This window comes from Lactuca saligna, chromosome 1 (assembly GCF_052625555.1).
Source record: "Lactuca saligna cultivar CGN05327 chromosome 1, ASM5262555v1, whole genome shotgun sequence".
NCBI lineage: Eukaryota > Viridiplantae > Streptophyta > Magnoliopsida > Asterales > Asteraceae > Lactuca > Lactuca saligna.
Window position 1 is genome coordinate 68188425 of NC_136417.1, and position 12194 is coordinate 68200618.

At 32.8% G+C, this 12194-nt stretch overlaps 1 protein-coding gene across 1 annotated transcript; it reads right to left on the reverse strand.

Moving 5' to 3' along the window:
* Nucleotides 1-2954: 2954 nt before the first annotated feature.
* LOC145039230 (putative peroxygenase 3) lies at nt 2955-6558 on the reverse strand. Its single transcript, XM_078987315.1, has 6 exons — nt 6379-6558; nt 6145-6294; nt 5627-5712; nt 4247-4341; nt 3238-3363; nt 2955-3151 (listed from the first exon to the last, which is right to left on the reverse strand). Exons 1-6 carry the CDS (start codon nt 6485-6487, stop codon nt 2998-3000), a joined length of 720 nt encoding a protein of 239 aa, XP_078843441.1. The 5' UTR covers nt 6488-6558; the 3' UTR covers nt 2955-2997.
* Between the last annotated feature and the right edge of the window lie 5636 nt (nt 6559-12194).

Here is a 12194-nt window from a genome sequence, read left to right on the forward strand (position 1 = left end):
CTGGGATTCGACTTGTCGAGTAGCCTCATTAAAACCCGCACTTTGCCTTGCCTCTACTCGACGAGTTAGCGCTACCAACTCGTCGAGTAACTCCTATAAAATGAACATTTTAATGAATTATATACATACCGGGAACAAAACATTTTAATGAACTACATCATTCTCCTCAAGTAATGAACCAGTTATGTGGAGATGTAACCTTAGGGTAAATGGTCTATATACTGTCGAGGCCCTCCGTAAGAAACCAGATGATTGCATCCCTCCTATACTAGGTATTAAAACCAAATGAATGAAGGAGGTCCCTCTGAAAGTAAATTGTTTTATTTGGAGGGCAAAGTTGGGAAAAATACCTTTAGTTGCAGCTCTTTGGGTAGAGGTGTCAATGTTACTAATCCAAATTGCGAGTATTATCTAAACTCTCATGACTGTGCAGATCATATATTCATCCAGTGTGATTTTGCAACGGCAGTCAGAGAATGGGTGATGAGGTGGTGTGGCATAACCCTTGGGCAAGTGAGTACTATGACGGATTTACTGAAGTTTGCAGCAAGTTGGGGTCACTGTCATAAGAAAAGGAGGGTCTTCTTTATTATCTGTTATGGAATGCTATGGGGTTTATGGAAGGCTCGGAATGATCGTATTTTTAAACAAATGAAACCAACTCCAACAAAAATAGCTGGTGACATATAATCATTGGTGTTCCTTTAGCTGAAACATAGAGGTTATATGGGTATCATTAGGTGGTGCGATTGGGGGATGTCCCCTTTTGCTTGTTTGTAACTTATACACTTCCATTTTCCTTTTATTTATTTGTACTTGCTTTGCTGTTGGTTCATCTAGCTTCTCAAAAAAAAAAAAAAAAAAAAAAAAAAAAAAAAAAAAAAAAAAAAAAAAAACCCGGCGGATCCAAAACAAAATATTAGGAGTAAAATTTATGGATATATATATCATTCAGAATTTTACAATGCACCAAAAAAATTGAAGAGTAACATCGCTTATCCTCTTGGGCTCCTACTAAGATTCGCTGTTGTTAATGACGATATAAACGAACAAGAGACCATTCAAAAGTTAGAAGTTCCATACCAGATTGTATTGTTAATGACTTTCCATACATTCTAAAATGCTTTTGTTTGACCGATTATTTGGTTTTGCCAAACAATACACACCCCTAGAAATTATTGAAGTTGGCATTTAAACAATGAACTGATAAGAAAGTATTGTGCAATTAATACGTAGGACAATAATTGATTTCTTGTTCAAGTACAATAAGAAGGTATGGTCCACTTGATACAAATGACAATGATTGATTTACTCATTAAGTTATCAAGTACAAAGTCATGAAACCCCACCAACAAAGTATGAACCATCAAAAAAATTGTGGTTGTGTAGGTTGTCATAAAGTAGAAAGCTTGACACAATAGTCTTGCAAGAATTGGCAAACTGGTTATTTAGCCCATTAAAGATGATACGATTTTTTATTATTATTATTTTTTTAAGAAACTAATCATATATGTAATGTTGGAAATTATTGAAGTATAATAGCAAGTTGACTAACACGGCCGGCTCGTTGATTTTAAGGGTATGTGCTAAGAAGAAAAATAGGATCCTAAATACCATTTTTAATATATAAGGAAACAAATTTAAAACGATGAATTATCGTTAAGGAAATTAAAAGTAAATTAATTAATTAAAAAGGAACATATGAAATTTTATAAAAAATTCACGAGCTAATTATGTAATTTTAGAAAACTGATTTATTAAACATAGGTTGATTATGAAATATTGATTATGAAATATATAGTACAAAGAAATGACCAAATTTGTAACTTGGAATGTAAAACATCCAAAAATGTTATCAATCGAACCCACTATTGATTTTGAATAAAAGAGGTGTCTTTACCTACTGGACTACCCAAATTTTGTACAATATCTTGAATAAATTCATATATAGTTATTTATTAAATATATAATTTAATTAAAATCAAAAGTTTTTCTCAAAAGTTTTAAATGAATCAAGAGATGGAGCAGACCGACACAATTGCTCCTAGCTAGTGACATAAATATGTGAAATAACAATGTTGGTTTTAATTTTATTTTTTGGTATTTAAATTCATGAGGACATTCTACTTCTACTCATTTCTTATAATAAGATGTGATCGTTAAAGAACATTTTGATTTCTAAATGAAACTCGGTAGCAATATTAATAATAATTGAATTTATTATTTGCAACTTCTTAACGTTTTATTCTCAATATTAATCATTAGTCGTTTGCTTACATTAGAACATTTGGATATTTAATTATAAATATTATCTATCATCTTGTTTGTTTAAGATTACCTACTAATATGTTATTAGTTAATAATATTAATCATCAGATCAAGTCTGAATTCAACACGTAATACATAGAAATGTATCATATAATAAGAACCTGGTGATGTATCTTTAACTACTAGCTCCATCACATCACCGAAAAGTTCTCTTAATTATTATTAGTTCTATTTCACCTCAATTTGGCCATATTGGTGTCAAAAGCAATAAAGAGCTAGAAAAGCCTTCTATGATGCCATGAAGCATAAGATTCAACACATAGTCTGAATTTGTTATAAGGAAACCCTTTTGTGGCCACATTCTCACATAAATTAATTATTATGTGAAGTGTACAAAGCTAAGAGATATGGAAGAACGAGTGTAGAAAACTAAGAGATTTAGGTATGGATATACATGCGTGTATGTGTTGCATGTAGTTCCAAAATGATTACATTACGATGCATGATACATTATTATAAATAATATAGATAAAATGCATCCATAAATCAATCCATGTCTTCTTGTTGTCATGTTCAAATATTTTATTATTCTAATTATAATAATCAAACACTATATATATATATATATATATATATATATATATATATATATATATATATATATATATATATATATATATATATATATATATATATATATATATATATATATAGCCATATGGATCATTATCAACGCTTCTTTTTACCCTCAACCGAATTCTTCTTTGCTATTTTTTCGAATAAACTGCCATCAAAGATACCTCTAATGTCTTCTTTTGATACGTAACCTTCATCATCTTTAGCAAGAAGGTATGCAGTTCCCCATTCTAGCTTGTTTACAAGCCTGTAGTTGATTAAACTTATTCAATTAGCAAACAGATTAAATAATGCAAAAAAAAAAAAATTGATTGTAATATATGTAGCACAAACCATCCGATGGTGCCAAATGTAACACGATTTCCATCCGTCAAGTTCCATAGCTCCTTCAATGTTAGTTTATCGGGCTTTGTTTTGCTGTATTTGCTGAATATATTTTCAAAATTAACTGGAAGATACCTGAAAAATGAAAGTAATTGCAATGTTGATATTGTATTGTGCATAAAGTTCAATCATTAAAAAAAATCTTTGTTAATTATACCTTGTTCCCAAGTGTAAAAATTAAAGAGGAAGAAGAAAAATGAAGGAAGAGAAAGGGATGAATGTGGAAGGAGAAAAGGGATGTGATATATGTGTTTTTGAGTTTAAGAGGAGTGGAAGAAATATCACTATAAAATAACATTTTTACATTTGAAAGAATCTACCAGCAATAAAAGGTAAAAGCATTCTTTTTCCCTTTCATTTATATCCTAAAAAAAACCTTAAAAACATTTTTTTCACTTTCAATCATGTCATTTCCTCATTTTCTCTCTTAAGAAAGCTTAAAAACGGAGTGTTATTCTTTTTAATTTATATAATAAAGCAACTTTTGTATGGACTATGGAACTATCTTTTTAAATATTAATAATACAAAATCTTATCTGTAATATTTTAGTCGGTTTAAATATATACATTGATACACATAATTACTGTTAAGGATCATTTGTTATACAAATTAGTAAAAAGATAATGTTATTTCATAATTAATATTTAGCCATTACAGTTATACAAATGACATGACATTAACATGATATTTATATAATTCCAAATATACGAGGGTATAGGTGGCATGAGTGACAAAAGATTAAATTCTGAGATACCACTATTTACATTATCTTTTAAATAAGAATCACTATTAACTTTTGATACATAATATGTACTATGATTGGCATACTAGTAACTAATTTGCATATTCAGATTTGATCGGAAGTTTCAAATTTCAACTTTCATATATGATCTCTCAAAAATTTAAAATAGTACAAATTTATGTTTACATATAGGAGTTTATTAGTAAATAAAGTACCTTCCTTCTGTGTCATACGTCCCAGAATCACTTGCATGCTTGCATTTATGAATGTTGGATATGTAAATTGGCAACAAAAGAGATGGTATGTAACCCTGCAATATATACATAAGGTTGTTTGTAGTAATGATTAACTTCAAATTTCAATGAATATCTCAAACACACAACCATAAATTTGTTAATAACCCAGAACAAAGAGAGAGGGGTTACATTAGTTAGGGTTTGTATATAGGGTCCTATTAATTAGACTCCAGATTTTTTTAAAGAACCCCTCATTAATGACTTTTAAGGCATAAATTTTCGTGCATTTATAATATTAATAGCTTTTATGATTATTAAAATTTATTTTTTTTTGAAACTCGTATTTATCATTTAATTCTATAAACTTTTTATTTATTATATATTTTATTTTTTTATAATAAAATAATAATACAAACATGTCAATGTTTTTTTTCTATATTTTAATATTTATATAAACCAAAAAATAAAAATAAAATGATATTAAATATTTAAATGAAAACTAAGTATTATTATTATATCGTATTTGAAGTCACTTATTATTATGCTTTCATATAAAAATGATTTTAATAAATTGCACTAAAAACCGAAAATAAATTAAATTTTTTTGTTTAAAATATTTTATTTTGTATATTTGAAAAAAAATAAACACTTTTATTTTAATACTTATTTATAAAAATAATATTCTTTTTCTATAAACAAATCTTTATATTAAGTCATTTTATTATGTAATGATTAGTTTTATTTAAAGTAAAATATAAAATAATCATGAGGATCTAATATTATGTAATAATAATAAAAAGATAATTATTTGGTAATGATTAGCTTATTTTAAGAAAAAAATTAAAGTAATTATTAAAGTAATTATTAAAGTAATTATTAAAGGATCTTTTAAGAAAATAAAAACGATCCAAATAGCTGAACCCTCTCCGAAAATTTTCCCAAAAAACATTACACCAAAAAATCTGAAAGATTGTTCAAACCACCATGTGCTCTATACTATGTCCGGTCATGTGCTCTATATATTGCTTTCAATATAATATAATCAATAGTATTCACTATCAAAAGTATTCATTTATGTTATGAATGTTGTATTCGAAAGGGATAAAAAAATTATATATATATATATATATATATATATATATATATATATATATATATATATATATAAAAGAAAAACAAAAGTATAAAAATAATGGTAAAATGCTTTTTTCAAATACACCAAGGATGTGCAGCATAATGTTTTTAAACCATAAGAATGTATTTTGTTAAATTTCAAAGTGTGGAATAAAAATACGAATATAATAAAACCACAGAAACAAAAATTGCAATAATAATGAATTTTATTAAATTTTAACTTACTGGGAGAGATGAGTAACTTAATAGCAAATTTATTATGATCCCACTGAAGAGAGAGAACAATATGTTGAAGCCAAGCATTCGAAACCCTATAAGATTGAGAGGGTCGTTAGATTTAATAATAATAATAATAATAATAATAATAATAATAATAATAATAATAATCTTTGGGTATTTTTTTTTATAATTTTATATTATAATAATTCTAAACAATTTTTATTAATCTATCAAATTGGACGGCAGAGTGAACCTACTGCCTACAAGATAATTAGTTGGGCATCTAAATTTAAAAAAAATAAATAAAAAATAAATAAATAAAATAATAATAATAATAATAATAATAATAATAATAATATTAATAATAATAATAATAATTGATAAAAAAAAAAAAAATTGATGGTAGGTAGCGGCGTAGGGCCTCTATTTTCTATACTAATTGACTAGCTTTTTATTTCATAACGAATATGAACTCGAACAATTAAGAAGTAAAAAAGAGTTGTTTGTTTAGTTTGGGGATTCACCTTTGTAAGTCTCCCAAGGATAAACAATGCCATCGTTATCAAGATCAAAAAAGGCAGCATGTTGCTGGAGAACGCTCATGCCACGAGGGTTGTGATCTGGTGTTCCATCAGGATGTTCCATATCGGGTGCAACAAAAGCTCTAGCCAAGTCTTTTAAAGAACACAATTTAAATTAATCTAGCTATATAGAGAAATTAACATTGATGCATCAATCGTTAAGTTAGAAGAACTTACAAGGTTTCGGAATTGAGGTCTCAAGATCATCCCGAATTGGTCGTTCACTCGTTACCGGAGCAAGAGGTGCCACCGTTGCCATTGCAATAGGATCATTGCTCACCTCCATGATTCTAGGTTTGAGGAAGAAAAATGAGATCACGATAGTATTTATCCACAACCACAAAATATGGTCATTAATTAGTATACGTGTCGTGTTGGTAAGTACCTAAAAGGGTGTCCTTTTTATTTTCAATGCAAGACTAACATGAAAGAGGCATATATGTTTATGGAAATTAGTGGTGGCAAACACCATACAAAACCCGATTAGTGACAGTTTTGATTTTACTTAGCCGTCTAGATTAAAAACTTTATTTTTAGCTTTTCATTTTTTTTTTCCAAAATATTATGTTCATTTAACCACTCTTTCATTCTCATGACTGCCTTCCCAACTCATAATCTTTCTATTTTTTCATCTAAACTTGCTATCTATTCTGTCTTCCAACAATTGTCTTTGTCTTTTTCGTTTACCTAACTCGTATGCTTTCAACATGTTTAGTTTTTCAACGTCACATGATACGGAATATTTTATAGTATATCCTAACATGAAATCTGATATGAACTCGACACGAAAATAAACAAATTGACACAACACGACGCGTTAATTAAACGGGTTGGGTTGGGTTAGGATCACATACTTTAATTTGTATACTGTTTCGACACGAACCGCATGACACGACACGATGGTCATGTCTAATGGAAACTATAATACTTAACACACACATACACACACACACACACACATATATATATATATATATATATATATATATATAGAGAGAGAGAGAGAGAGAGATTTAATATGATAAAAACCATCAAGTTTTCAGATTTTTGTCAGTTTTGCTAAAGTTAAATTTTATATCCTTTTTTACTCTCATATTTTCCAAAAAAAAAAAAAAATACATATTCGGCTATATCTTTTTTACCGGTGATAATAGATTTCGAAGTTATTATTATATTAACTTCGCTAAAAAACCCTTAAATTTACAGTTTTTTTATGTTTTACTCCTAAGTTTATAATTTTTTTATGCTTTTACCCTATGTACTTTTTTTATATTATACAATATTTATATAGAAAAATCGTATTTAATGTTAAATTAAATATTGTGTTTATATTCTTTTTTAATGTAAATGATTTAGTCATCTAGATCAAAACTTCATTTTCAGCTTTTTGTTCTCTCTCAAAATATACAGTCCCTTTAACCACAATCTCCTTCTCACGATCTCATCTTCTACTTCCTCGTCTCCTACTCTTTCTAATTTTTTTCATCTAAACTCACAATCTACTCTGCCTTCCAACAACCATGCTTGCCTTTTCATCTATCTAACTCCTACACTTTCAACATGTTTTATAACATCCCAAAATCGAGACCCAAATTTTTTGTGTTTAATTATATTACTTATAAAAATAGTTTACGGAAAACATCCTTGCTATCATTTCAATACATCAAGTCACAAATCACAAGTCTCGAAAACCATAACATCAAATAGTAAAATGTCAGAGTACAATCCCAGGTTCTCAAAGCGGAAATCATGTGTGTGCAATGCGCTGCTACCCTGTCGGGTCCTTCCCCTAAGTTGAAGAGGTACTTGAAACCAAAACTAAAAACAGTAAGCATGGAGTTTCGTGAGTTCCACCACCATACCACATACCATACAATCATACATATTGTTGGGCAATTCCAGGGTGCCCAACCTACCTATGGAGCTTAGTGAGCTCACCCACCATACCACATACCATACAATCATACATACTGTCGGACAATTATGGAGTGCCTGACCTACCTGTGTCAAGCCATTCTGGGGTGCTGACATACCCATGTCAATCCATTCTAAGGTGCTGACATACCTGTAGCAGGGGCAGATCCCTGAGGTGCTCCCTGAGCTGATCCCCGCAACTGCGGACACTCTACCTTCTGGTGTCCGGTCTGGTTGCAGTGGAAACACACTGCAAACCCCTTGGGGCAGTCCTTGGCCATATGCCCCTCCTTGCCACACTTGTAGCAAGATCCAGCTCTACAAACTCCATCATGACCCTTTCCGCACTTCCCACAAGTGCGACCCTTCTGGCTCCCTGCTCTAGGATCAGCGGGCTTAGCCCGCTTGGCTGCCGGCTGAGACTGTGTCGGTCGTTGATCCCTACCCTGAGACTCCGCCTCCTCCATCTCCTGAGTCTTTAGCTCGATCTCCCTCTTCCGAGCATTTGCTTGAAGCTCGGAAAATGTCCGGTACGAGGAGTTTACCACGAACTCTCGAATATCTCTCAGTAAAATACTCAAATAATAGCTCATACGTGCCTGCTGCGATCACACGTGCTCAGGGCAAAACATCGCCTTCTCATGAAACATCCTGGTGATAACCGTAACGGACTTTGTACCCTGCTTGAGGGTCAAAAACTCATGTACTAACCAATCCCGTTCCACCGGAGGAACGTACTCATCACAAAACATAGTGGTGAACCTCTCCCAGGTCACCGCAGCAAGTTCTGCTGGAGAATAGTGTGCCGTCGTGAACTTCCACCAGTCCTTTGCCCCCAGGCGAAGCTGGTTCAACGCAAATCGAACCCTCAAGTGCTCCAGGTACGAGCATGTGTAGAAACAACCCTCAATGTCAGACACCCATCTCATCGCTGCAATCGGATCCTACATCCCATCAAACTCTGGTGGCTTTGTGTTGCTGAACTCTCGGAACAGTAACGCATCACCACCTTGCGGCCTCGCAGCAGCAACAGTTGCGGTGGCCGTTGCAACAACGGCCTCAGAAAGAGCAGCATAACGCTCTTCAAAAGTCTCAATCAACGTGGTCTTAATAGACTTGAACATCTCTGGTATCTCTGCCCTGATGGCCGCGACCACCTCCTCATGGATGATCCGGCGGATCTCTTCATCACTAGCCCCACTGCTCTCTGGCATAAGACGTGTCCTCACCATGATCTACCTCTAAAATACAACATACAATATATTAGAAATTCACTCGAGTATACTCGCACTCGATAACTCATCCTTCCTTGATCCCTGGCATCGCAAAGATTCCTACTTGGATTGTACACCGCCCCGGTGTTTTCAGTAGTACGGGCCCAATACTACTGTCCGCACCGTATCAGTATACACCCCAAGTCCTCCTCTTCGGATCCCAAATCCCAAGTACTCTACTTATGCATAATCCACTCTCTAACAGATCTCTCATAAGCTCCTTGCTGCTACCTACTCACTCTCAAGCATCTCATAGCAGCTCACCTCTCCCTAGGCTAAGGCATCACAAATCAGGTCACTCTAGTCCTAATAGGAATACCTAGCCCACACTAGCAAGAGAATACATCATATCAATCTCATAAACATATAACATAAGGGTATTTTAGGAAACCACCGTTCGGGAGCTGACTGATCGTACACACGTTTCTGCTCTGTGTTTCTCTAAAAATCTTTTAATTTTTTAGAAAATTTGGTTCTCTTTAGAAAATATTTTCCAAATCCTCAGTTTGAGTTCAAATACTCCAGAAGGTGTACCTGAATTCCTCAAACCAAGGCTCTGATACCAACTTGTAACACCGTAAATTTCCAAAACAATTTTTCGCATTTATAAAAACATAATTCACTTGTAAATCATAAAAACATCATTGATTGATACTCAATTTATAACATATAAAAATATCCCAAGATCTCATATCATAAAAATCCCGTGTGTGTACTGATCAAGCTGGCGCCTTCCTACGATCCTCACTAGTACCTGAAACACATAACACAAAACATTGTAAGCACAAAGCTTAGTGAGTTCCCCAAAATACCACATATAACACATATTAGCCACTCGAGGCTAGAACTTTGTGGGTCCGTGCACCCAAACTCTGTGAACCCTCAGGTTCTAACTCTGCAAGCATGCACAGCATAAATCGCATAGAAGAATGCAGTACAACAAACAATATATATAAAGCACTGTATCACATAACTCTATTTACCTACTCAAGGTAAAGTATAGTGAGAAGACTCACCTCGCGTATCTCGGTAACTCGTAAATCCCTGAAATCACTAGTGCTCGATCTCCCGAGCTATAGTCCTCCTATAACACAATACATCTCTAATTAACACTTTCCAAACTAAGGTTGACTAACCCTATCAAATCAACACCGGTCAACTCTGGTCAATGGTCAATGGTCAACCCCAACTCGCGGAGTCTGGCGTGGACTCGCCGAGTCTCTACGAGGACCCCATTTCCTATGAGTCCCTTCCGACTCACCGAGTCACTCACCCAACTCGGTTACTCAACCCTTGGTTCGAAATCTATGAACAACCCGCACCAACTCGTCGAGTCTGTCAATGGACTCGGTGAGTGCATCCCATGCACTACCCCAAACGACCTTCTAAGGTCAGATCTGTTCCACTAACTCATAGATCCAGTCCTTCCAACCTTATTTATCACGTAAAGTTCATGTCTTAGTGCTCATATCACACCTAATGACTCATAAATGGTGTTTTGACCTCAAACACAAAGATCCCAAACCAAAACCTTCATGGATTCATAAAAAGCTTAGATAAAGGGACACTCTGGACCTCCAAGGGTCCAGATCCAGAACCTAACTCGCTTAAGGGACCAAATGGGCACTAGATCTAGCCACAAAGGGGCTCAATAAACCCTAAATCAACATGAACATCACCTCAACAAAAAAGGGTTCGAAAATGGTACCTCAAATGTGATGTTCTGGACCTCAAATCTTCAGGAAGTTGTTCCTCTTGGCTAAAACTTCCTTTCCCTTGCTAGACAACACCTCCAAGGTTGATAATGGCTCCTTCTCTCACTCCAAACGCTCAAGTGCACTAGGGTTTTGCTCTAGGGGATGGTGAGCACAAATGACGACCATAAGGCCCTTTAAATAGGCCCCAAACCCGAGAAATTAGGGTTTCATGAAACAACGCTGACTCGCCGGGTCCACCAATGCGACTCGCTGGTCATTAATCCGGATGAGAAATCGTGTCTCTACTCGGCGAGTCTACGCACCAATTCGTCGAGTTCTTCCACAAAACTCAAAATAAAATGAATAAATATAATACCTGAAATTCTGGATGTTACACGTTCTCTTGTTTAATCTCACCATCGATGTGGGATGAAGACATTGTAATAAAACAAAATTTCTTGTTAATAAAACATTATTCAACTTATTTAGTAAAACACATTTCTCTTGTTTACCTTTCTTTATTTTTCAATGGTTTCATTTAACTATAATCTCGTAAGTTGCTATCCAAAAAAGTAACTTTTTATTGAATAAATTTTTGTTCAATTCTAAAATCATAAATTCAGTTAGGTACTTAATATAAAAAGTTTGTATATATGTATTTTCAAGATTCAAAAGTTCATTATAAAAAGAATTCGTTTATAAAATATAATTTATGTATATATTTCGTGCTTTTGATCAAATCGAATTTTCAAACAATTATAATTTTATGTTTAGGTAGATGTTTTTTTATATTTATATAACATTATGTAACTTTTTTAAAATATCATTGGAAACAATTTGAAATATCATGGGAGTTTCAAATGTATTTAGTGAAAGGAAAATGCTTCTTTTATGGTCCAAATAGATCAAACTCGGACCGATTCAACTAAATATATCAAACTACGTATTCTTTTTTCTAGTAAAACCCGATTTGTATATATTTCGTGCTTTTAAATCAAAGTGATTTTTCAAACAGTTATAATTTTAGGTTTATGTTGATGCTTTTTTATATTTATATAAAATTATGTAACTAATTTATAATATCATTAGAAATAATTTGAAAAATCAT

What these genes read in the sequence shown, in the direction of transcription:
- LOC145039230 (XM_078987315.1), bottom strand. Translation starts at nt 6,487, where the DNA reads ATGGAGGTGAGCAATGATCCTATTGCAATGGCAACGGTGGCACCTCTT. An exon ending in TAAGTTACTCATCTCTCCCA is followed by an intron (nt 4,342 to 5,626) that starts GTAAGTTAAAAT and finishes TATATATTGCAG; the next exon opens with GGTTACATACCATCTCTTTT. An exon ending in ACATTTGGCACCATCGGATG is followed by an intron (nt 3,152 to 3,237) that starts GTTTGTGCTACA and finishes AATCAACTACAG; the next exon opens with GCTTGTAAACAAGCTAGAAT.